At 44.5% G+C, this 27416-nt stretch overlaps 1 protein-coding gene across 1 annotated transcript in view; it reads right to left on the bottom strand.

Moving 5' to 3' along the window:
- AAK1 (AP2 associated kinase 1) overlaps nt 1-27416 on the bottom strand; it is a 135320-nt gene that overhangs the window by 40945 nt on the left and 66959 nt on the right. The window contains exons 6-14 of the mRNA XM_075062005.1: nt 19563-19670; nt 16149-16281; nt 15120-15223; nt 12944-13023; nt 10577-10731; nt 9534-9793; nt 6957-7181; nt 2629-2858; nt 665-822 (exon numbers count right to left, since the gene is read on the bottom strand). Of these exons, the coding sequence (XP_074918106.1) occupies nt 665-822; nt 2629-2858; nt 6957-7181; nt 9534-9793; nt 10577-10731; nt 12944-13023; nt 15120-15223; nt 16149-16281; nt 19563-19670 (1453 nt within the window). The remainder of the gene's footprint in view (nt 1-664; nt 823-2628; nt 2859-6956; nt 7182-9533; nt 9794-10576; nt 10732-12943; nt 13024-15119; nt 15224-16148; nt 16282-19562; nt 19671-27416) is intronic.

Below are 27416 nucleotides of genomic sequence, written 5' to 3'. Positions count from 1 at the left end.
CCAAGCCACTCGGTCCCTAGTCTGTAGCAGTGCATGGGATTCTTCCGTCCTAAGTGCAGGACTCTGCACTTATCCTTGTTGAACTTCCAATTTCTTTTGGCCCAATCCTCTAATTTATCTAGGTCCCTCTGTATCCTATCCCTGCCCACCAGCATATCTACCACTCCTCCCCGTTTAGTGCCGTCTGCAAACTTGCTGAGGGTGCAGTCCACGCCGTCCTCCAGATCATTAATGAAGCAATGTAACTTTATCTGCGTGCTGCAGATCTGTATGCAGCAATGTAATGGATATACCGTGGTAGGCTTATCAGGGCCAAGAGCCTACCAATCTTACTCATAGGGAGCACTACATTAAGCCTCGCGTCTTCTCCCTGACCTCATTGAGAGGAAGGCACTAGCAGAGGTGAGCAGGGGTTGCAGACAAACATTACATCCTGGAAGGCTTGTGCAGGATGCCACATGCCCAATAAAAGTAAGAGACAAAGCTACCGGATGCACAATGTTAACAGGTTAGTTCTGCGGGTTCTCACGCTCACAAGAACTCTCTGTAACAGGAACATTTCAGAAGCCTCTAGCTGCTGTCATTACGCCATTCCTGCTTTCCCAGGTCCAGAAGGGAGCAACACCAGTCGCTAGCTGACGCTGAAGCTCTCCGGTAAACTCACCGTCGCTCAGTTTTGCAAAGTCCTTGTTCAGCAGCTCCTCCGCTGTGAGTTTGGAGAAGTTATCATCATCGAACGGGTTCCACGTGGAGACATCCGGTGGATTGTAGACATTCTGCTGTGAGGTCCTAGGGGAGCCAGACGGTGTCGTGGATGCAGACCTAGAAGCATCCCACCCAATGAAAAACCATGAACGTTCGTAACCAGGCAAGTCAATTGGAAATTTCTTGAGTGCAACTGGATGAAGGGGTTGCTTGAGATGGTGGGGGGCAGGGCTCAACAGCCCTGGGGCTCACTTCCAGTTTATGTCTTGTGTTACAGCACCTGCTTCAACCAGCCACCAGCAGTGGCCAGGAAGGGATTTTTTAGTCTCCTAGCGGTCTCCTTTTCATTGGTGGGTTTAGTGAGGAGGTGCTGGGTGGTATTGGTAGCTTAAGACATACATAAGAAGATCAGCTAGAGAACCTAGTGCTCCCTTCTAGCCTTAAACTCTGACTCCCTGCAATGGAGGAGGGACCAGCTGATGATAATGGTTCCTTCTGGCCTTAACATCTATGAACTTTTTGCACAAGTTGCTTTTCTTCTTTTTAACCCACACTATGCACGTCCCCCAACCCAAGTCACAAGCAGGTCCTGGATAACCTTCATAGGAACCGGCATTAATCTGGTATCCTGGAAATAGCCAAGAGACCACAAAATAAGGGGTGGGAGGGAACAGGGCATTAAACCAACAGCTGCACGGTGGGTGCTGGTGGTGAGGGTGGAGGGGCTGGGGAAGACGGGCAAACAACGAAGTAAACAAAACGGTGGGAGCCAAGCACTCCCATGTACTCCAGGGGTTGCACTTACACTGTTCTATTTAGAATTCAGGGATCCAGGGACTGGGTTCTTCTGACCTGTCAGTGTAGTGCCTAGCGTACTACTCGCACCAGGGATACAAATAGACACGTATTAGGGCCTTTGTGCAGCTAGAGCAGAGGTTTTCAAACCATGGGGAGGCACAGAGGAACATTTGGAGGGTGAGCAACAATGCTTGGAAGCATGTGCCAACCTCACATGGCAGGGAGGGTGCACAAACTCCACCCCCCGACTCACCTCAGCAGGCCAGCATCAACATCTGCCACGGCCAAACGGATTTCTGCTCCCGGCAGCCTCTGAGCCCAGAGACCGTCGCACGTGCCTTCCCCCACCCTGAAAACCCGAGGGGGGGAGGGGCAGTAATTGGCCCTGCCCTAGCAGGGCAGCCTGGCCCACTGCTGAAGAAACCTTGGCAGTGCCAGTCAGTCAGTCAGTATCTGTGTACTTGAAACTTCCAGGCGTAGGTAAATTAAAGAGGCATTAAGGTCTCCATTCGGTGTATGAGTAGGCTATCAAGTAAACTTTTTTGTGTGTCTATTTTTGTCTGGGTTTGGGGGGCTCAACCAAAAATCATAACTCGAAAGGGGGGAGAGGGGCGCTCAGCTTAAGACGTCTGCAAACCGCTGAGTTAGGGAACCCTGTCGAAATGCCATATTGCAATATGCAATAAAAGATCGTATCCAACAGGCCATGTGGAAACCTCCCGATTTTACTTGTTTGATGGTACAGATGAAACAGCAGATTCTTTGGGAGAAGCATTGCTGCATGTGCCATGTTCATAATATCAAAGGATTGCTGGGGGTCCCGTGCAAAGCAAGAGCCAGGGGCTACTGGTAACCTTCTTGCCCACCGTGTAGTCCACAGGGGGTGGGGGGACCCAGTTTGCTTGGCACATCGAGAGAGCAGAAGCAGGTTGGAATTTTTTTTATTTTCTAGGTAAGGAAGAGGCTTTGGAAAGGCTTTCAGGGATGGTGGTTAGGGGCGGGGGTACCAAACTGGGGTCCCAGATGGGCTGACTCAATCTCACCTTTCTGGGCATTCCACTGAAGAGTAGGGCAAACAGCATCTCCCCTCCCTCCGTACCCATCATAAAATGAACAGTCACCTACTTGGACTTGTTGAGACTGGCTTCGGCAGCAGCCGCCTGCATGAGCTGGGTAGATTTGCTGACCGGGACCCCGAAAACTGCGCTGTGCGTCACGTCACTCAGAATCCTCCTGTGTCCCGCGCGCTGTGTCTTGGGGGAGGACGGAGGGGTGAGGGAGCCCAGCTTTTGCCCCTGAACAGCTGAAGGCGGTGTCGATTGAGGTTTTTGCTGTTGCCTTATCGGGGCCTGCTTCTAGGAAGGGAAGCAAGTGTGTAAGCTACTCATCCACAAACAATGGCTGGGTTGAACAATTATTGTACTCCAGGGCCCTGACCTCATGCAGCATAATGGAGCAGGGGAAAACTGAAAGAGCCTCACTGACCTACAGTATTTGGGTCCCATTTAGACATAATCACAAGCGACAACACTTTCCTGAGCTGCGCTGGAGCTCTGGGAGGGAAGATGGATTTGGTGTGTGCTGCTAAAAGAGAAACAGCAGCCACTACATAACCAGGTATCATGGTTCACAGCCAGGGCAGAAAAAATTCACACTAGAGAGACCAGAAGTCTTGTTGGCTGGATGGACAGGTTAGAGGTTGTAGCGGGACAGGATTAAGGAGCAGAATATCTGAGAGTGCTAGCTGTTTAAAAGGGGTTGGATCCTCATGGATTTAATGGGATTTCCACAGATGCCTTGGATCTAATAGTTTCTTCACAGCTCAGGATACAAAATTTCTTCCAAAACACAATTCTAAAATCTGTATCTCGCAGGAGTCATGCGGTCAAAAAACAAAAAACTAGTTTGATTTGGGCTCGTTGTGTACAGTTTCAAGCTCCCATTTTCAATACAAAATTGGAGACAAGATGAGACAACTCTGAAGCCTTTGAAATAAGAATTTAAAATTTTATTTTTTGACCGCATCACTCCTTTGAGATACATATACATGTACACCAACCAAAAAAAGATTATGATGTTCAATAATAGCATAATCTGTCACCACTTGGTTTTTAAGTCAACTTGACAAATGTGATTTCACAATCCAGCTGTAGCTCAATCCTGATTTTAGAAGGGAAAAACTAGGGTGTGGAAAGAGATGGGAAGTCTATTTTATTTCCCAAGTCTGGGCATTTCTGTTCTGCCTCTGCTCTAGTATGCAGCAGCATCTTGGTCCATCTTCAGCCAGGAAAGAGACATTTCCCTCTTTGTTCCTCCGGAACCAAAAACAAAAAAAGCACACACCCAGCATGGAGTTTGATTGCTGCAGGGTCACGTGCTCAGAGTGGCAGAGGAAGGCAATCAAGAGCAATCTTTTCCTTCACTTGCTTCATTTTAAGCATAGTATCGTACTGCAGTGAGAAATGAGTTGGTTTTGACCATTTCCAATACACCCACCTTATGTCATTCTCTGTAGGTCACAGAGAAACAGTGTGTTCAGGGAGGGACGGGTTGTACTGGAATATCGGCAGAAATGTATATGGCTTGTAATATCAAAAAAATTATGCAACATGAAAAGGTCTTGGCGGGCCAAGCCTGGCATTCTCTGCTGAGAGAACCTGCTATGGAGAGATGTTGTCTCACTGCTCATTTTTTAAATAAGACAATTAATGCTTTTTCCTGGTTTCTGTAGAAATGGGAACTGCACTGCATGCGTCAGTTGTGATTCACCTTTTTGGGGATGGAGGAAATTTTCATGCTGGGTTTTTTTTTTTTTTATTAGAGTTAGGATGATTTTCACATAATTGAGTTGTGTCAAAGGATCTCCAGGCACCTTCAGAAAGGCTCTTTAAGTCTCAGGAATTTTCTCCTGTAAGGGGAATGCAATCTTTCATAGATTACAAAGCCAGAAAGGACCATTGTGATCATCTAGTCTGACCTCCTGTATAACACAGGCTAGAGAACACCCCCAAAATAATTCCTAGATCAGCTTATATATTTATCCATATCCATCCAACCTTGATTTAAAGAATTGCCAGTAGTAGGGAATCTACTACACGTGACCCTGAGTAAACTGTTCCGATGGTTAATTACTCACACTGTTAAAAATGTATGCTTTATTTCCAGCCTGAATGTGTTTAACTTCAACTCCCAGCCAGTGGATCGTGTTATATCTTTCTCTGCTAGATGATAATGGGCCTGATCCAAAGCCCATTCAAATTTCAATTGTCAAACTCCTCACTGATTTTGGATCAGACCCACATGGGGGGCAAAGAGCTAATAAACCTTGCCCAAGGTCACCTAGCAAATTCAGGAAAACACGATTTGTGACTGTGTCCCCTATTCAATGCCCAGCTAAACAAGAAAATTACACACATAGGTAACAGAGACAAGTCTGATACAGCCGTAAGGTGTGGGGGGCGGAGAGAAACACTGCCCCAGCTTTTGGTCATATGAGTAATTCTTGACAAAATCCATTGGCCAAATAACCCTGGTGACATTCCATCAGCTTCACAGGGACTACACCAGAGAAGATCTGGGCCCAAGAAGAGTTGCTTACTTATGAGGATAGTAGGATTTGGCCCTTAATTTGGAATCAAATATTCTCTAGTAGAACTGGTTTACATAATGCCACTTACTTTTTATGTGTACAAGATATAGCACAGAAACTGAATGCATCTTCTTTTCATGCACAAACAAAACTGAAATGATGGCCCTCCACTCCCCAAGAGACAAGCAAGAATGAATAGGCTTGGGCAGCAATGAAAGACAAGATGTAACTGCAGAGAGATTTTGTTAACAGGAGAATCACCCTGTCTGGCACACCTCCCCTGTCTTTAATGAGTGGGCAGCCATCTGCTGTCACGCCTCGCTGCAAGGAAAGTCCTATTTCCCATCAAGTAAAGAGCACTCATTTTGGATATATGGGCATAGATGATTGGGAACATGGATGGTGTGTGCGCGCGCGCATGTACAATCTGTTGTAAAATCTCCCTTTCAATAGAGCCAGAAAACACAAAAAACACACCCAACCCACCCACCAGAATCAAGGCAGAGTGGAAGGCGGCTCTTTTTGTACCTGCTTTTTCCAATCAAGGTTTCAAGAAAGCTACTGTCAAGAGTCTCGGAAATGACTCCTGATTTTGAGTGTTTCAGTTGGCAGATGCTCAAGTTCATGGCCCATGTTTACTAGATGATCACAACGGTGCCTTCCTGCCTCGGAATCTAGCAATTTACTATGCCTCAGTGGACTGATTTTCAACGGGTGTTTAGCACCTGCCCTCTCGGGAAAATACAAAAACACCCACACACGTCCCTAAAGCATCCGTTTGGACACTCAATTCCAGTCACTTGACAATCTCTGCTTAGGAGACTAATGCTGGCACATGAAGTGGGCACTACCCACTGACCTTGGTCAGCCCACTCCAGGAGAGAACACATCAGTTTTATACCATGTGTTAGCATTACCTCTGCATAAACATGTCTAGATGACATCGTAGGAAAAAACATTTGCCGGCTCCTAATGGGGCACATTGTTCAACCAGATTTTCAGATCAAGGGGTTAGGAGTCAGGAATCCTGCACTCCAGTCTTAGATAGTACCCCCACTGCTATAATATCGGTGTACCTCACAAAGTTGCAACAGCAGTATCCTCATACACTCCCGTGAAGCAGGCTGTGCTGTTACCCCTACTGGACAGAGGGGGAACTGAGGCACAGAGAGGCAAAGTGACTTGCCCAAGTCAGAGTGTCTGTGGCACAGCAAGGAATTGAACTCAGGTTTTCCAAGTCCCAGGCTGGATTGTGAAGTCACACTTGGCAGGCCATCTTTCCTGACTTGCAGTATCCATCTCTGTGCCACAGTTCCACCTCCCCCCCCGCCTCCCCACCATCAGTGAAATGCATGGGATGCCTGTCTCATGCAGGGTTAAGCAGCTTTGCCATATGTATTCAGGGACACTTAATGCAGGTTAAGTTATTTTCCTCCCTTCTCTCACCTCAACCTACATTGCTCTTTTACAGAAGACCAAACTTCAGTATACCGGAGGGGCAGTTTCCACAGAGAATCCAGCACCTACTGGTAGGAAAAAGCCCAAACAAAACCTGTCTCTTGGAAAGCATCTTAGAAGCAGCAAGACTGGCTCTGGCTCTGACAGCTAGAGCTTGGTATCAAGTACTGGAGTTGCAGGCCTCCTGAGAACACCTTATTCCCTAGCCCTTCTGGGTTGAATCCTGGGGGACAAAACAGGATCATGTCCCTCACACAACTAGCCAGGCAGGTTGCGAGCTTGGTTTGTGCCCAGGAAGTGCTTTGAGTTCCTCCAGGTGAGCAGCACTTATACTGCACTTCCATTCCTTCTCCTCCCTACCACTCACTCCTTTCTCTCCAGTTTTCAAGGCCTCGCTGGTTCTTACCACTTGCTCCTGCGCAGGTGCTGGCTGGATTGCAGCCTGTGGCTGCTGCGGCACTGGAGCCTGTTGCTTTGGCTGAGCTGCCACTACTGCTGTCTTCTGTTGCATGGCTGCCTGCTGCGCAATCAGCTGCTGCTGGTAATAGTTCTGCATCAGTTGCTGCTGCACCGGCGCTCCCTGCTGGATCACTTGAAACTGCGACATGGCTGGCTGCTGCATCGCTTGGAACTGCGGCACCATAACAAAAATGGAGAGCCATGGTCATAGGGTAAATAAAAAACAAGGGGTGATGACTTAGAGGCCATCTGCAAAGGATGGAAAACTGGACTTGTGCCCTAAAATGTAGAAACATTTTCTATTCCTTCCCACCTTGATCAAATGTTAAAGATGAAGGTCTCCTCTTTCCTTGTTTTACTGGGTATCTCCGTGGCGTGACCCTGAGTCAACACACCTATCTGTTCAAGTTGAACAGAGGCTTCCCTTTACCCCGTGTCAGTTAGGCATTGGGCTTATATTGGGTACGTCTACACAGCAAAGAAAAACCTGCAGCTGGCCTGTGCGAGCCAACTCGGGGTCACAATGCTTGAACTTGGGGTTTTTAAGGTCAGGCTTGACAAAGCCCTAGCTGGAATGATTTAGCTGGGGATTGGTCCTGCTTTGAGCAGGGAGTTGGACTAGATGACCTCCTGAGGTCCCTTCAAACCTGGATAGTCTATGATTCGAACCCACCTTCCAGTGTCCCAGAGCTCAGGCTCTAGCCTAGAAGTCTACATAGCACTGAAACAACCCTGCAGCCCAAGTCCCACTAGCTTGACTTGGCTGGCACAGGCCAGCTGCAGGTGTCTAGTTGCCGAGTAGACATATCCAGCATAATCGTCCTCTCCCCTGCTTAGCAATCAGGCCATCTTGAAAGGGGAGTTTTTCACCTGCACTGGCTTCCCATTGGACATTAACGTACAATGTCTATCAGTGCAAGCTATAACGTGTGCTATAATTACAGGAACGTCATCATGGTGCTGCCAGTTTCCCTTACCTAGACAAGCCCTCAGTCTCTCGCTATGTCTGAATTACACAGGATCTCTCGTCACCATAGAGTTGACCAGGGAAAACCAGGTCTGAATGCCTGGGGTTCAACCCTTCAGGCTTTCTTCATGCTAAGGGTTTTTGGTGTGTCAGAGGGAGCACAAAATTGCCTTCTACCCTTCGTTGATCACTTTTAAGCAAAGGCTTCAGTATCCTGAAGTCACTTAAGCTTTTCACAGCAAAGCGTGTCTCTCCTATGTTTGTATAACACCCAGCACAATAGGGCCCCACTCTCACAGTTGTCACTGTTCTGTTTTACCATAACATGAATTAACAACAAATGGCAGCAACAAAACCGTGTCAGCTTCAACCCATAGCAATTTCCGCCCCCACTCTTAGTCTGAGTCCCAAGCCAATACTTAGCATCTCCTCCTGCACACACTGTTACTGGAATGATACTCCTTGATGCAACAACAGAAGGAGATTACCAGGGCCACACGACGAGAGTAGAATAACTTAATACATACAGCTTGGCCTAAGGACAAGCGAACAGGACTATAACACTCCATAGGTATCTGCATAGATTGCAAGAAGCAGCCTTGAGGAGTCAATGGATGGGTGCTTTTCTCATGCTGGGTCGAATGACGGCAATTGGTCACCAAAACACCCCACTGTTCAGGCCGTCCAATGCTATTTGTTCGGTGAACTTTTTCTGGCTAGTTACGGAAGTTGGTGATTGGCTGAGAAAGATCTTCCATTGTTGTATGCAGTGATGTTGGTCCCAGGAAGTTAGAGACAAGGTGGGTGAGGTCATATCTTTTAGTGGACCAACCTCTGATGGCAAGAGAGACACGTTTTTGAGCTTGCAAGGTGCTTAACACAGACCTGAAGAAGAGCTGTGTGTGGCTTGAAAGCTTGTCTCTCTCACCAAAAGAAGTTGGTCCAATAAAAGATTTTACCTCATCTCTCTAGTTGGAGGAGAGAAACTCTCTCAAAAATGGTACAATCAATTGACCCCTGGTGAATGTTCTTTGACTGGCAAATCAGTGTGCAGCATTAGTAGTTGCTGTGCTATTGAAAAGTGATATGTAAGGCCAAGGCAAGGTCCTGCCACTGGAGGTCATGAAGGCCACTACAGTGCTTTTTTGGCTGAATTCCAACTTCACTAAATCCAAGCAGCCTACTTAAAATTCCCTGGGTAGGGCTGTGGCCTAGGAATCAGAAGATCTAGGTTCTGTCCCCAGCTCTCTCACTGCTGAGACACCCTGGGCAACTCACTTTGCTTCTCTGTTCCTCATCCTGCATCCCACCCTTTGCCTATTTACGCTGTGAACTCTTCAGGGCTGTTCCCCACTCAGTTACATGGCACAACCCAATGAGGCCCTGATAGTAGCTGATGACTGAAGGCGCTAACATAACAGAAGAGAATAAATCCTCAATCCTCTCATGCTTTTCTGTGCCTCTGCTGAGAGTAGGTTGGAGACATCTGTACTTGCTACCTTGTGGCACCATGGCCTAATACAGGTGCCAGACGCACTGAGAAGCAGCCATGCTTACCTGCTGAGCTTGCATCATCTGCTGTTGCTGCTGTAGTAGCTGCTGCTTCAGGAAGAGCTGCTGCTGGTGCTGAGACATGGCCTGCGGCTGAGTAGAAGGGACTGGCGGCTGGGCTACTGGGGTCTGCTGAGGAGCGGGCGGCTGCTTGGGCTGGGGCTGAGGGGCAGGCTGTGGCTGAGTTTGCGGAGGTGGTGCTTTAGGCTGCTGAACGCTTGCAGGAAGCGAGGGCTGGCCACCACTCAAAGCAGCAGGGCCTGCAACTAAGAGGGGGAAAATGACTTACACAGACATCAGAAGACGCAAAGGTCCATGCAAAGAGTACAAGAACAATGTTTACACTCAGCCTCCCCTTAGAGAAGAGTCCTAAAGAGAGGGACCATCTTCTTGTTCTTCAGGAGCATACATGGGGATTTAATAGGTAATTTTTATAAGAGGGTTCCAAAAATCCATAAGTTTTCAGTTAGACTGTCCAGATTCTCAGAGCAGGTTGGACAGCACCAATGATTTTCACGGGAAATTTAGGGTTTTTGTAAGTTTCCTGTGAAAAATTCCATTTGACAAAAATGAAAAAAAAAAGTTTCCAAAAACACTATTGGCGCAGCACAAACAAAAGAGGGGGGAGGGTTATATTTTATTATCAATTGTAAAACTTTACCTGAAGTATTTTCAAGTTTTCATTAAAACAAAAAAATAAAAACATCAAAACAAACTAGAAACTGTTGACCAAGATGAAAGATTTCGGCAAAAAGTTTTGGTGGCTGGGGGGAAAAAAAAAAGTCCCAACCACCACCATTCTTCATCAAAACACTCCCCCCTCACCCTCCCATTGGAAAAGGTACCAGCTAGCTCTAGTTCTTCTTAGACTAAACTTCCTTAGAAGCCTGTTTAATCTCTGTAAGACTATTGGTTCTCTCTGTACTCAGTTCCATGGGATTTTTGCTCTAGGACTGAAGTGTAGGAATGAATTTATTAGGCAAATTCAAGAAGCTTCTGACCGTGCTCAGGTTCTGCTCTGTGGATTTTGTATGGAGGCTCCGACCCACCTTGTGGCTGGATGGCTGCTTGGGCCATGGGCCTCTTTCTAGGGGTGAGGGCTGGCTGAATAGGCAGAATTCCAGGGTTGGGTTGTGTCTGTCCTGCTTTGGGTCTCTGACGTGGAGCTATGGAAGTTTCCATTGGAGGAATGGGATCAGTCAGCCTGGATTGGAGGAAAAACAAAAACATGAATACAAGCTAAGCTGCTTCCAATTAGCTGCTTGAATTAAAAACTATGTTTTACTGGGCTACTGAACACCACAGACAGTGATTCCCAAGGCAGGAAACTGCTATGGTTACATAGGTCTGACAGACATAAGGTAACCATAAATCAGAGCCATCTACATCAAAAGCCAGTTAGGGTCCCATTAAATAAAGGCTAAGGAACAAAGAATTAAATTTACTTGCAAAGTTCAGGCAAACCAACACTCTAGCCCAGTGGCCAGTAATAATATTTTTACAGAATAATCTTGTTATTACTTAATAAGTATGTAGTGCTTTTATCAGTAGATACAAACGTGTTTTACCAAGACCAGAGAGTACCATTATTCCCATTTTAAAGGGGAGCGTAACTGAGGCTGACAGAGGAAGGGACTTGCCCACGATCACCAAGCCAGGCAGTGGCAGAGAAGGGAACAGAATTCTACACCTCCTGATTCCCAATCTGCTGCTATACCTAGTTTGTGGAACTCCCTCCATGACAATGCAAACTGGGGAAGGTAGCACATGGCATTGCTCCGACTGCTGCCAACAATGCTTAAGTAGCAAGTGAATAATCAAAGTGAAAGAGACACTGGAGCAAATATACACGAGTCATTCCTACGCAGGCTAGTGCAAGTCATTTGGAAGTTGAAACAAATGCACCTGCAAAATTAATCCAGCACGTTCATTTTGCCTTCTCTTGTGATTATGGCTTTTCATCTTGCTGGAGAGCTGGATTGTGTCAAAATTGCTTAATGCATTCAAAAGTTTGACACAACGTACTATTTAAATCTGGACTTTTTATAGATTTATGGAAGAGCAGATGAAGGGCATAATGAATTCACTTTATGGCAGCTGGCATCCTTCAGCAGAACTTTATAGATTGGCATCTTAAAAAGTACTCTTACCGAGCTGTTTTGGCTTCAACTGAAGCATCAGGTACTTGTATTTTTCCCTTCATATTTCCCATCCCATAATAATGCAAACCCGCAGGGCATTATTGTGCCCTGAGGCGCTCAAGACAGCTTAATGCCTTTCAGTATTTTTGATCGCTGAGCTAGATAAGAAATTCCTTTATTATTATTGAAGCTTGGGTATAAAAATAATACTAAGGGAAACTTCTGGGGCTAATTGCTGCTAGGTAGATTGCATCACAAGAGGCATTCTTTCAGTGTTTGATTGTTATCTACATAGGGCCTATGAATATACTAGACACTCTGCAGTAAATATAAAAGACGTACTCAGTGCCCTAAAGTCTGACCTGAGTCATGACGCTACAAGAGATGGAAGATAGGTTCATCAATGGCTATTAGACAGGAATGGTGTCCCTAGCCTCTGTTTGCCAGAAGCTGGGATTGGTGACAGAGGATGGATCACTTGATGATAATCTGTCTGTTCGTTCCCTTTGAGGCACCTGGCATTGGCCACTGTCAGAAGACAGGATACTGGGCTTGATGGACCTTTGGTCTGACTCAGTATATCCGTTCTTATGTTCTTGGTGAGGTTATTAGAACATCAAGGAGCAGAATGACATGCATTACAGCAATATGCTCCCTATGTGGTGGATTCTGAAACCCTGGCAGTCTGCAGATCTTTGCTGATTGTCATTCCAAGAGATAAATTCTAGTTCCAGCAGAAGCTCTGGCTGAACTTGTCAGGCCCATGTTTTGCAGGAAGCCAGACTAGATCATACTGGGTCCTCCTGCACTTAAAATCTATGAAAGTTGATGCGGCTGGTCTGCAGGTTTATACTCTGGGGGTCTGACCCAAAGGCCACTGAAGTAAACAGGAGTTTTCTACTCATTTCAATAGACTTTGGAAAACGCCCTTAATAGAGATGCTGCAGTACAGAGTGATAAAGCTTTGGCATATGAACTTCAAACTGCTACATTGAAACAGTGCCATTAGTTTACAAAAATCTAGCAACTGACTCAGACACAGTATTGGGCGTACAGGGAAAGAACTCTTTCATGTTACCATTTGCTGCCTTTCACTTTAAATAGTCATTTTTTTTTATTTTAAATTACAAGTCCCAGGATCACAGTAAAAACCTCAATCTATTTTCTACAGTGTGAGCCAAAAGAGAACAGTGGTGGTTTTTTAATGGAAATACAATTCAAAGTCTGAAAAGCCACAGATGAAAAGAGAAACATGTTAAACACAGATGCTCTTACCTGGCTTTTGGCTGGCTCTTTTTTGCAGCTGCTTCACTAGCTTTCACTGGTTCCGGGAGCTTAGCAGGGATTGGAGAATTCTGAAAATCCAAAAACGATTTGCTTTACTGCACACAAAGTGGAAATCATACAGGTTTATAGATATAGTTTGCAAAAAAAGAGCCTCAGCAAAAGCAATGCAATTTAGGATCCTAAGTCATTTTACATCATTTTTGAAAATGACAACTACCTCATCATTAATAGCTTAGGGGAATGAAGTATGCAAACCCTTCCAAAGTTAAAAGTGACAGACAACCTTATAAATCAGGACCAAGTCAATTTTATAATGTCTGGTTACCATTTGTGGAATTTGAACACAATAAATATACAAATTGAAGGTGGACATGACACAAATGGGAATTTTAAAAAGTAACAAATAAAGATAATGGATAAGATTTGTTAATATTTGTATGGAAAGTTCATGTACGTTAACTATGACAAAATAAAAAGTTGAACATATGCCCCAAACAAGAGAAATATAAGTCAGAAGCTGAATGGAAAACCAGGAAGTCTTCAAACCATTACCTTTAGGCAACTGGATGAAAGTTGTGTACCACCAAAATATCCCTAATATAGTATAAAGCACCTGTAAACTACAGTTTTCAATTGGATTCTAACAAGAACATCAGATGACTATTAGATTTACTATACATTTTAAATGGAATTTGGCTAATCTCAGTTAACCAGTCTATAGTCACAAACCCAACTGTAGTAAAGATTACATATGCTATGAAGAATTAGCCTGGAAATCAGTTTCACAAGCGTGGTCTACTTTGCCATGTACATATACACCTCTACAGAAGTTCCCCATGACAGCCTCATGCTGGTAACTTATTTACTACCATGCCCAGTTTATTTGCCAGGGCTGATTTAAAACAACAAAACAAAAACAAAAAACAAGAAGAAAAAAAAACATCTATGGGGAGTGGGGAACCAGACCAAACCAAACCACATATGCTTCTATCAATTATAGACCTGGGAACCCACTGATGCAATAGGCCAGTTTTCCTAATATTCAGGGTCTCCCCCATTTTTCACACAAACGAGTTGCACCACCAATTGTTTGTATAGTAGCCCTGCAATATTTCTATCGCTACTTATGCTCACATAAATACCATGAGTATATAGTCATTTCATGTTGCTTAAGAATCAGCTGAAAAAGACAAAGCCTAAATTTTCAAGAAGAGCTACTGATTTTTGTGGGATTCTAACCTGAGCCCCCTCCAATGGGTCTGATTAGGCTGAAACTTTCAAAAGTGATTGAGAAAGAGAGAGAGAGCGCGCGAGCGAGCATGTGAGTGTGTGTGTGAGAGAGAGCGTGTGAGAGGGAATCTATTCTATGCAGTCAACTTCCCCACCTCCCTTACACCTGCAATGAACAGGCTTCCAATATCCACAGAACACAACATGGGCAGCATCCCAACCCTTCCCCACGCCCCTACCTCCCAATACCACAAGACATTAATGACTAGAGATGGAAACCGCCTCTCTATACACTCTATTGTACTTTACTGCAACATGGATGGAATCCCATGGGCTGTCCTCTTTCTGGGTCGCATCATTGCTACCTGCCTTTGCTCCTGTACCAAAACTGAAGTGCACATAAAAGAAGGGCACTTAAATGCAACCCCCCGTTTCTCTCCTTCCAAGAGACATGTTTTCACTGCCTCCTTTGATAACACTCAGCCAGAGAGCATTTGCTGATTTTTCTTGGGCCTGTAGAACCAAACCTCCAGAGATTTATCCTTCCTAGCCTCCTGCATTTTCACTTCATTTAGAAGATGTCAAATCTCATCACCCCTTCTGCTGCTGCTTTTAGACATGGTGATGGATGCCACCATGAAAACAGCAAAATTACTTCCTTTCCTGCATTTTGCTAGTTATCTTCCCCCAAAAGCTTTTAATCTACCATCTACCTGTGTTACTCACTAGGTAGGATGTATCCTTTGTGCAAGCACTGATTCCTAGTTGCCTCGGGAAAGGAATCTGCCCTTCTTATACCCCAGAGCCACAAACTAAATTAAAGCCATGGGTTTCTCCAGCAGTCTACATTAAATTGAGATAAGGAATAATAGCGCAAAGAACCTTCAGATGGATTCCAGTCCCAATTCCACTGAAGGGGTCCCTGGGTACTCACCTGTACATTTGGGACGGGGCACTCTCTCTTTATTAACTTGAATGCAAAGTAGGAGACCTGGTAAATATCAGGTCTCTTGTCGGGGTCTGGTTCAAGCATATATCCTAAAAATAAAATAAATAAATAAAATAAAAAAAGACTTCAGTGCTGAATATTAGAAGAGTCAGAATCATGGATAATCATGTAGCTAATGTCTGCCAGATTTGCACATGATATATGAGCCACACCTTCCAGGTCAAGTTTGGATTGCAAGGCAGCAAATCTTTAACACACCTCAAGAGACTGTACTTATTCCGATACGATTTTATGTATTCTACACATACAGACCCAGGTACCAAATCTTGCACTGGTTCTGCTGGGGTTATACAGTGTACATCTATAAACTGACTTCAAGCACTAAGTTTTAATATCTGCTCAAACCAGGACATACGGAACAGTGGAGAAGTACCAGTTTATTTTGAAAACATGTTGGAGTCTGAGTTACTCACACTCATAGCTGGGAAAACCAAATGCTCTACTGAAAGCAGGCAAGATATTCCAGCTTTGCTGAGAGTAATGCATTGTATGTTTAATTACACAGTCACTTCAGTCATTGGGTTATTTATAATCATTTTACCTCTGTTTCTCAGTTCACAGAAGATAAAATCTTATCACTAGTCTAGGTCACTGTGGCTCTTTTCAGCTTCTTATGCAAATAGTCTCATTACTGGAGAAACATTTTTGCATAAGCAGGCTTATTGTGCAAGTTTCTGTAGCAATCTTCAACCAAATGATTTTCTATTTCCATAGTTTTCCACATAGGTTACCACAGTCCATCCAAATAGAAACTCTACTATCATAAGCATCTTTGGCACAGCCATCTTCTAAATGACCGTAAACTCTTTTGCTTCATCCTTGCACATGAACAGGTCTTTTTGAAAGAGAGGACACACTCCAGGTCCTTAGCTCTAATAATTGGGAATTATAAAAACAATAGAGCTTTATTTGTAATATGGAACCAGACTCTGCTATTGAAACAGATATACTCACGTATGAGACAGTGCATGTCTTGGGAGTAGCGAGAGTTGTCCGGAATGGTGAAGTTTCCATCACAAATTGCCACCTGACTCTCCCCAAATGGTAAAGTAAAGTAACACAATTTGTACAGTAAACAACCAAGGGCCTAAAGAGAGGAAAAAACAGTAGGAAATATTTACCCAACAGTAACCACTGCCGCCATAGATTAAAGAGGATAGATGGTCCAATGGTCAGAGCACTAGCCTGGGACTCAGGAGAACAGGGTTCAATTCCTTGCTCTGCCACAGGTTTCCTGCATGCCCTTGATCAAGTCACTTAGCCTCTCTGTGTTAGAGTTCCCCCTCTGTAACATGGGGATAATAGCACTTCCCTACCTGACATGTGAGGATAAATTCATTAAAACAACATGAGGTGATCAGATACTATGAAAATGGAGGGCAGATAAGTACCTAAGTTGCCCCCCCCCGCTTGCCCCCCACACACACTCTCTCTCTCTCTATTAGGCACAAAACCCTCTCAGTCTGCATATCAATATGTATATGGAGGGGACTGAGATATGGTTACTTGGTCCCAACTTCAAATTAATCTTAATATACCTCAATTGTGTTGGGCCAGGTAGGAGGCCAAAAAAGTTGTAGGCGCTTCAAACCATGTAAACTCTTCACCCACATTTGCCATTGTCCCCCATGGTGGGGAGGGTTGTTCTGAGCAGAAAGAACAGTTTCACAATACAGAGGTTCTCTTCTGGCTGAGGATTTTGTCTACAATGATTTCTGACCCAGAGCAATCAATTTCTGTTGTCATAAATCAGCCTCATTAGGTCAAAGTCTAGTCACAGCTGCAAGCTACTTTTAAAATGCTCCATAGTCCTGAAAAGAGGTAGGCCTTATCTACCCTAGAAAGCTTTAAACACACCAGGATCAACAAACTGGCAAAACCCTCCTAGGGCTCATCTACATGCATATTTAGTTGGCAGCAACCTGGGGTGTGAATCTACCCCACATTAGCCTGCCGCCCTCTAACTGTCCGTGTGGACTCTGCTGATAGTTCGTTGATCTGCTTCGATCTAGTCCTCTTACAAAAGGAATTAAATCAAAGCATACTAACAAACTGCTAATGCGCATCAGCTGGGTCCATCTGGATGGTTAGTCTGTGACAGGCTAGCCAGGGATAGATTCATGCACAAGCTTGCCACAAACAGAAGGTTTGGGCAGGCAAGCCCATAGTGTAGATGGAGTTATACGAATATAGGAGTTCCCTGAAGCTCTACCAGTATGAACTCTTGGGAATACCAGTACAGTATACTCCCAACTATATGAACAGTGGGGGGACATGGATTGTATTTGGGTAATTGGAAGTTCAGGCACTCGAGAAGGCAGGAGCCATTCAGCAGCAGAGTGGCCTTTTCTGTAGCTGGGGACTTGTTCTCCTCGCAGTCTTGGCCAGTGGTCTCTCTTCTGCCCAGTTTATTTGCTCTTGTGACAGAGGGGCTGCACAAGGCTGCCACAGGATGGCCTCCCGCACAGCTGCAGGCTCATTGTCCTCCTTACAGTCGTGGCCTGGGGTTTGCTCTGTTACCTGAACCTCTGCATTATCCAAATCTCTTCCTCTTCCCGTTCCCTTCCACACTCTCCCTCCCATGTATTTCATGCATCTTCTGCTCGGGGAAAAGGAAGTGTTCAGAGAATGTGGAGGTTTGACAATATGGTTTGTTAAAGAGGAGTATAGCGTACACCGCATTGGCAAAGCACTTCTAGGACGGATGCAACTAATTCAGTAATGGCATGCTTCATAGAGCATGACTATTCCTCCCCGAGCCACACAAGTTATACCAGGAAAAGCCCAGTTTTGCCAGTATAACCATGCTTGCACTAGAGGCTTCTGGAAACCCAGCTTTTGTCGGCGATCACACCTCAGACAGAGCTATTCTGGCAGAGGTCTGAGGCATAGACTTGCCTCAAGAGCCTGGTCCTGCCCCAGAAAAGGATACACTCTGAGAAGACAGGAAAAAGACAAAGGATGGTAAGGAAACAGACACTGAAGGTCAACCACTGGGCCAAGGTCAAACAGCAGGTCAGTAGCAGACCAGGAATAGAACCTGGGGAGTAATCCTGCCCAGGAGGGTTCTAGGATGTCATTAAGTTTTTTGCCCTCCTGCTCTTGAGCTACTGAAGGGGGCCATCTTAGGCTGCCTCTGGCTGGCAAAGCCACCTCAGACCCCTGCAGCGCTGCCCCTTACGCTGGGACTTGCAGGGGGCTACCTTGCACTGAGCGTGCATTGGAAAAATTCTCCCCAGATTAGCTCCCTTTTATGGCGCCACAGCGTTGCAATTTCCAGTCAACTCCCAGTCCAGTGCCCTATCCACTAGGCCACGCTGCCTCCCTAGCCAGAGGCTCCTCACAACACACAAGCCCCAGCCCTGTAGGGGCTCCCATTGAACACAGCAGAATGAAAAGCTCAATAGAACTATGTGCGTGCGCAGGGTTTCGCAGGACAGAGCTCGTAGCAAGGAAAATGGCCTCTTGCACAGCAGAATGTACTTTGCTCAGTTTTTCTTCCTCTCGTATAAACTGAACTGTATATGTAGAGCAGTTGAGGCTACAGTTCACCGGTTACTGTCTGACTGTTACCTAACTCAGAACTTTACAAAGCCGTTAGCTACACCCAAGCATAACCTTTAAACTAAGCCATTCCATTCCTTCTACTCATTACTTCTGCAGAATCACCATTATGCTGACAACCAGGGACAGGATTTTCTTCTTTTTTCACTCTTTCTGATGTGAAGATAAGCCGCCTGTATTTTATTAGGTTCTATGGGCACACATTGCTCAACAGTCAATTTCACCTTCAATAGGACAGCAAGTCACGAACAGGTTTAGAAGTCATTGCTAGAAACAGAGCTCTGAAAAACCTTAATGAGGAAAAGTCTGGTTTTCCTAGAAACCGAAAACTCTGGACAGGTTTGGGAATCCAGGGCCGAGTTATCGTCTCGGGTAGGAACCCATGTCCGCCTTTTTTTCTTTTTTAATACAGTATAGCTTTGATTTTTTGTGGCCAAGACCCAAAACCAGGTGCAGCTTTGGATCTGTTCCAGTTTGGGGATTTATTTGAACCCAAAACCAAAAAAATACTAGGTTGCACACTCATGGGAAGTGTAATCGGATTCACATTTATGTGTAAAACTGTAACCAATGAATTTCATACATCTCTGAATTAAAGCATCATAAGAGGGAGTAGAGCAGAGATGCAATCATGTTTCATGAACTGGCCACTATCATTTGAAATAACTCAACACAAAGATCAAATGGAGGCTTATAAAAAATTTGTTTTTGACTAACTAACTGTTTAGGTATACCAAGTAATCAAAGTTTTTTATTCAAGGCCGCAAGTCAGTTATGTGAATTTTGAGTGAGTTTCATACATACCCATATATCTGCTTTTGTAGTAATAAGTTTGCCGCTATACAGGTTGACCATTTCTGGTGCTCTATAGGATAATGTGGTGTACCTACAAGAGAAAGCTTTGTTAGTTAATGGAAGTCACTGGGTAGTGAGTTGGGGACAGAAATCCATTTGTTTTAATTATACAGTATTCCCAACAATTGAAATTTCACTTTTCTATAAACAGAAATGCGCTAGGTGCTGAAGTTCTAAGCCAGCAAAAGGATTTCTAGTGCATTTTATAGGTTGAAGTATTTTACAGGATAAAATGAAGCTGAATAATAATAAAAAAAACAAACAAACAAAAAAAAACACACAACCCCCACCACCACCACTCCCACAAACATTCCAGGGAAACGAAGGATATTGCAAGATCCTTTTAACAGCCAACAGTTTGCTCACAAAAAGTCCAATCCTCTTAAAAATCAGAGCTAGTAACATACAAAAATTCAGAATGTTAACTTGCCACTCCACATAGGTTGTTAGCTGCATGTCCCTTGAACTGTCTTCATTCTCGGGGCTTTGGACAAAATCCAGTCATTGCAACTGAAAGTGTGGCTTCTAATAAATAGGCTTCCATGCTGGGAGTTCTGCTCAGAGGTATTGTGAGCAGGAGGAAAATTACTTTATAAAAACAAATGGTAACTGAAAACTGCATCAAGTTGTAACTCAAGTACTGGCAAGAGTCAGAGAGTCTAAAAGAGCTCTCATCATGAGGTTTTGTATGAGGGTGGATACCTTGATTTAAGGATGCTGTGGTCTTGTGTGCTATTTACCTTGATTATGGAAGGGTGTGGCACAGGTCCGGCTTCTTTTGTCAGCTTTGCAATAAGTGTGCATACATGCTTGGACTGCATTGCAAGACTATGAGCGCTATAAAATCGAGGTCAAACAGCTGCACATGTGAGATGCAGGAAGGACTCACTTTTCATAGGGTTTAGTTATTTTCATGCAATGCCTAACATATGATTTTATAGTCAGGGAGTGTCAGAGTAATCAAAAAAAGAGTTTTCAATAGCGATTTTAAGCTATGAGACCCCAGGTCTCCCACTCTCTGTCCCTTATTTTCCCCCATATATCTTCCCCCCGTGACCACCACCTCCCTGACTCAGGACCTGCTACAGGATCATCCAATTTTTCTCCTCTTTTAACAGCTTCCTTGGGACCCCACTTTGCAGCCACCACCTTTCAACCCTGAGATGAACACTTTCAGAGCCCAATGCTGCATTTTTTAAGGCAACCGTAAGAGTCACTGCTGAGTAATCTATGGTGGGTCAGGGATTATTTTGTCATATTCATTGCCTCGCAGTGCGGGCAACCCCAGTAGTGAGGAACTGAGGTACAATGGTCTACACTATACTGACCCTCATATCTGCCAGTAGAAGGGTTCTACTGGTCTTAAAGCAATTTTCCTGGCTTTCTGGAGTAATTTGTTTCCTCACCCGCAAAGCCAACAAACATACCGATGCTTAGACCTATGCATCAGGTTAGTATTACCATTACCAACCACCACAGCGGGTAGGATATTGCATAAAAATAGGAACAAAGACAGCCGTGCTCCACCACATAAGCTACCAGTCTAACATTTAAAACGGAGCATCAGATGATAATCAAATAAATGTCAGGAGAAACAACGAGCCAATATTGTTACCATGTTAGAAGCACGTTCCAGCACACCACACTCCGAAGGGGTCATGTTTTTTGGTAAGTATCGTGACAAACGAGAGAGTTTTAAGTGAGACTCAGAGGAGATATATGAGGTTCATGCTTTGTTGGAGGTTTATGAAGCATGAAGTAGCAGCATGGAGAGAAAGGGTGCAAAAAGAGTTTGTTTGAAACACTTAAGCAGGTGGGCACAGAGCTGGCATCATGGACCATCGGAGAGGCAGTCCAACATCTGGTTACAAATGAAGAGACAGAGAATTGGTAACCATGGGCTCCTTGTAGCAATCTTTAACAAGCTAGCGGAAAGTAGAAGGAAAAGGGAGACACCTTATCTTTTGATCTCCTCTATAAGCATTCTACTCCTTCATGGTTGAGGGTTCGGAATTTGTGGTGGCACTTCCGATATCACTACAAGACATTGGCCCGATCATGTTAGCAGGTATTTTCAACCTATAAGCATTGGGCACATCGCATACATCCATTTCTTTGCATTAAACAAGATGTCTCCATTTTCTATAGCCAACAGCAAGAGGAATATTGTTATTTTTTAGATCTACAGCACACGCTCTAGATTAGTAGTTGAAATAAAAACAAACAGTCTTATAATAAAGGGGGAAGAATAACCACATCAAACCAGCAATGATCCATGGCACACCTCTGGAGAGGGGGGGAAAAAAAAAAAAAAAAGTCACACGGAATACTATGTTCTAGCAGCAACCCTTCCCCACATGCCCCTTTTCATTCCCCTCAACCCCACAAACAGATTGTATTGTCTCCATTAAGATTGTCAATTCTTCAGGACAGTGACTGCGTGTCTTAGTTGTCTAAAGCGCCTGAATAGATTTCATTTGCTATGACCTACATTTTCAATAGTGAATTTTAATTTGGTGTGCTCAACAAGAGATGCTTAAGACGGTCCTGTGGGGAAAGGGAGGGGAAAAAAAAAATCAGGACCCTTTAAAAGGTGCCTTAAGTTGTGCACCCATAAATAACTAGTCATCCTTTAAAAAAAGAAATCCTTGCTTATACAAGTATCAGAGGGGTAGCAGAGTTAGTTTGCATCCCCAAAAACAATGAGGAGTCCGGTGGCACCTTAAATTTGATTTGTCAGTTAGTCTTTAAGGTGCCACCAGACTCCTCGTTGTTTTTGTTTATACAAGTCTGCATAGAAAATATAGGGTACCAAGTATGCAATGGTTATAGCTAACGAAATAAGATCTGAGCACACAACATATATACCTTAGACCTACTATCAGAGTGTATCAGCCCCTGACCAACACGGACTCCAGCCCTCTCGAGCAACGTCTTCCCCACAAAATAGCTTGCAGAACTAGGCCCATTAGATTAAGCCCAGTTCTTTTTTCGACCACGGGCTACGCTGATCACAGGATTGTCACTGAATTTTATCCAGCTTGATTTTCATGCAGGCTGTCAAAAGGCTTAGCACTTACAAGTGATATTTGATAGGCCAAAGTCATACAACTGGATACTGAAACATTTATGATGGGCACAGGGTTTGTCTCTGGCTACTCCCAATATTCAAAAACATTGCGAAACTCTAGGATTATCCAGGTATTGTTTCAAACCAGTAGAGTCATTGTCTTCCCTCACACTTAGCCCTTTCAACACAGATGGAAACAGAGAGAGAGAGAGAGAGAGAGAGAGAGAAGGAAGGATAGGCCAGGGTTTGGACACTAAAAACCTAGGTTCAGGAGATGTCTGTTCAATTCTGACTCTAAGAGACATCTTGGGAAAGTCACTTGGCTTCTCTAAGCCTCGGTACCCCATCTGTACCAATGGGGAGAGTAGCATTGCACCACCTCACAGGGTTATTGTGAGGATAAATATATTAAAGCCCTGAGAGGCGCTCAGATACCTTGGGACTGAAGGACATATGGTTACATAAGATGCATTGCTTTAGACATCCAATGCCATTGTACAAATTTATTGGCTAACGAAACGGTTTTAAAAAGGGACTTCCCTTCAAAGATGAATTAAAAAAATGGAGCATTTTAAGCAACAGAAGAAAATAAAGCCTACAACGACTGCAGCTGGGAAAGAAAAAAAAGTTCCTGGCTTGCTTAATCCATGCTCGTAACACCTCTCTCCCTCCACTAACATCCATCTGCTTTCAATAATGCACTGTACACAGCTGTTCTACCTAGCAGAGCTACAGCAACAGAGTTATTCCTTATTCCAAGCAATACCCTGTAAACATTTCCTTGAGACACCCTTCACTTTAGCTTGCGGAGAATTCCTACACTGTTGTGCACTGAAGCATGTAGCAAGGTTTATTATGGTGGCATCGGGCTCTTAACATGCAGGTTTCTTTCGACCCCCTTTCAATAAACTTCCAAAAGAAAATAAAGTGATTCTGATGAGAAATGAATGACTGTTGCTGACTGGCGGGCCAACAGAATGGATGGTTTGTTTCAAAACCAGGCAGGAGGTGCTTTTGTTCAGATCAATTATCTCGACAACCAGGACCAGATTGTTACAGATGCTGAGCGCTGAACTCTAGATGAAGTCAGTGGGAACTCAACGGTTCTACCGTCAGACATTTACAATCCAAAACTGAGACAGATGTGGGAAAGCTGTGGGTTGCTTTGGCCTCATTAGCCAAAGGACATTGCCTTTAACTTTGGATTCAGAGGCAGTTACTGCTCCCTGCTAACACAGCAAGAGAAAAGGTAATAGGGCGAGGGTGGAGGAAGTGGGCTAGATCAGTATTTTCTTTAATTGATAAGTAATAGGCACCTATCACCTACATCTCTAAAGAAAGCCATAGCTTCAGACCTTGCATGTTGCACTAAATATGGCTTAACAGTATCAAATCTAACTAAGTGATTTGGGATGCTTTAATTTTTGGGTACTTGACTGAGACACCTTGAAAGGGGCTGATTTTCAGAGCATGGGTGCTCAGTAATTTCTAAACAGGGCTCTTTAAGGGGTCTCAAGCTAGGCATTCAAATATTAACCACCACCACCCCCCAAAAAAAAAATCACTAGTTAGAGTTTAACTGTAGTATTTTATAGCAAAAAAGCTGCACACCACCATAGCCTGTGGAAGTATTATGATTTTGGAATACTATCACCATGACCAAGATCATGCTTAATTGTTATAGTAAAGTTTCAACAAATATACATCATTAGGTTGAACACTGAAGCCATGAAAAAAATAAATAAATCCAGAGACAGATGTTTATAGGTGGTGAGCTGAGGAAGCAGGGAGAATAAATCAGATGCACTATTATCCAACAGAGATTCAGATAGGTGGCGTGTTGATTAGTAGGCACCAGCCATCTCTTTGTATTGTGATATGCACGTTTACGACCATACTGTGTTTGTTTACATATTATACAATAACTGGCATTGTGTGTATATTGATATAAAGTGCATACTTATACCACAGGGCATTTCAAAACTTGTTTCAGGTTTCCATTTGAATGAGAGTATTCCTAGCATGGTCCCTGAGGTGTTGATTCACATCTGGCTCTTTGCAGGCTGGACTGGGTGTTCTCTAATGCTTCTGTTTTCTACCATCTCTCTGCTGCAGACCCCCTGGTTTTGCAGTGAACTCTTGTCACAGAGTCCACGGGCGATGCTCTGGAACTGCTCCCACAAAGCCAGTCAGGATTTTGGGGAACCTCCTCTCCCTCATAGCAGACTATATCTTCAGGGCAAGAAGCTTGCACGCCTTCACTCCTGGGGCCTCTCCTTGGAGCATTCAGCATCTTCTGCCCCTCTGTGCACTTCCCACAGCAAGCCGCCGAGGCGGGGTCCTGGGGAAGCCACAGGGTCCTGCACCCCCACTTTGCAGTCAGACGTGACCCTTGGCCAGCCAGTAAAACAGAAGTTTATTTAGTTGAACAGGAACACAGTCCAAAACAGGTCTTGCCAGTACAGACAATAGGACCCCCTTTAGTTAGGTCCATCTGGGGCCCCAGGGAGGCCACTGCCCTGTTGGGAGCCCGAGCCTCCTCGGGGCTCCCTCCATTTCCAGCCAGTCCTAAAAACTCCCAAACCCCCTCCAGCGCCTCCTCTCTCTCAGCTTTCCTTTCCCGGGCCAGGAGGTTACCTGATCTCACTGTCTCCAACACCTTTAGCATCCCTGGCAGGGGAAGGGGCCTGGCCATTAGTTGCCAGGGACAGAGGGTCGGCCAGAGCGGTGAGCACCACACAGTATTCAGAGAAACATTAAAACAGTCCCACTTCGTCAACAACCCTGTTTAGGGAAAATGTAGTTCTTCATGCCTAACGGAGAGCAAGTCTTTTGAAAACTTCAGCTTTAGGGACCCAAAGGTGGTGGTAGGAGAATCCTAGCAAGGATTTCCATAAACATCACTAATTAGTTGTGGTGTTCTCAACCAGGGGTCTGGAGCCTCTTAGTGGCGGGGAGGGCTGTGAGCAGATTTGCGGGGCCTGCTAAGCAGGGCGGCGTTAGACTTGCTGGGGCCCAAGGTAGAAAGCTGGAGCCCACTGCATAGGGCTGGAAGCCCGGGCCCTGAGCCCCACCACCCAGGCTGAAGCTGAAGCCCGAGCAGTGTAGTTTTTTGTGGGGGCTCGTGCGGCATGGGTCACAGGCAATTGCCCTGCTTGCGACCTGTTAACATCGACCCTAGATTTTTATACTCAGAAAAGCTGTTGTTGTGCACGGTGAGCTGTGGTGTTATAGTATGTTGGTTGGGGGGCTTAGAAGAAAAAAGTTGAGAACACCTGCTCTACATAGTTCCTGCACAGGCAATTTTTTGTATAACTTGTCAATATTTAGCCTCTCCTCTTCTTAGCTCCATGTGACTCTCATTTTCTAAAGCACAGGTCAGTCCAAGCTCCCTTTAATGATAAGCCGCATGCTCTTTCAACGATACTTCTGTTTAGTCCAAACCCATTCACATAACCTAGACTTGTAAAGAAGCTGAATTGTCAGAGGTGTGCTTATTTCTGCTGTAGCAGAGAGGCAGCAGGTGATTGTAAAACACCGCTTGATCAATTCAGATGATGATCTAAACACAAGCTCTTTTGGCTGTATTGAGCTATGGGGATAGTCAGAATCGTGATTGTGCCATACTAATGTTATGGATTTTCTGCCCTTTTTTTTTTTGTTGTTGGGGGGGTGGGGTGGTAACACTAATCCTCTGAATGTCATACTTCCAATGCAGTGTGGACTAGACAGACAGACATCTGAATCTGTTGGATAATAGTGCATCTGATTTATTCTCCCTGCTTCCTCAGCTCACCCCTATAAACATCTGTCTCTGGTTTAATTATTTTTTTCATGGCTCAAGTGTCAACTAATGATGATATTTGTTAAACTTTACTATAACATTAAGCTGATCTGGTCAGGTGATAGTATTCCAAATCATAATACTTCCACAGGCTATGGTGGTGTGCAGCTTTTTTGTCCTATAAAATATACAGTTAAACTCTAACTAGTGATTTTTTTTTTGGGGGGGGTGGGTGGTGGTTAATATTTGAATGCCTAGCTGAGACCCTTAAAGAGCCCTTTTAGAAATTACTGAGCACCCATGCTTCGAAAATCAGCCTTTCAGTGTCTCAGTCAAGTACCCAAAATTAAAGCATCCAAATCACTTAGTTAGATTTGATACTGTTAAGCCATATTTAGTGCAACATGCAAGGTCTGAAGCTATGGCTTCTTTAGAGATGTAGGTGATAGGTGCCTATTACTTAATCATAAAGAAAAAACTGATATAGCCCACTTCCTCCACCCTTGCCCTATTACCTTTTCTCTGCTGTGTTAGCAGGGAGCAGTAATGCCTCGAATCCAAAGTTAAAGCAATGTCCTTTGGCAATGAGGCCAAAAGCAACCCACAGCTTTCCCACATCTGTCTCAGTTTTGGATTGTAAATGTCTGACGGTAGAACCGTGAGTTCCCACTGACTCCATCTAGAGTTCAGCGCTCAGCATCTGTAACAATCTGGTCCTGGTTGTCGAGTATAATTGATCTGAACAAAAACACCTCCTGCCTGGTTTTGAAACAAACCATCCATTCTGTTGGCCCGCCAGTCAGCAACAGTCATTCATTTCTCATCAGAAACTTTATTTCTTTTGGAAGTTTATTGAACAGGGGTCGAAAGAACCTGCATGTTAAGAGCCAGATGCCACCATAATAAACCTTGCTAACATGCTTCAGTGCACAACAGTGTAGGAATTCTC

Source organism: Chelonoidis abingdonii, chromosome 2 (genome assembly GCF_003597395.2).
Source record: "Chelonoidis abingdonii isolate Lonesome George chromosome 2, CheloAbing_2.0, whole genome shotgun sequence".
NCBI classification, from domain to species: Eukaryota; Metazoa; Chordata; order Testudines; family Testudinidae; genus Chelonoidis; species Chelonoidis abingdonii.
This window is presented reverse-complemented; position numbering and strand designations above follow the sequence as displayed.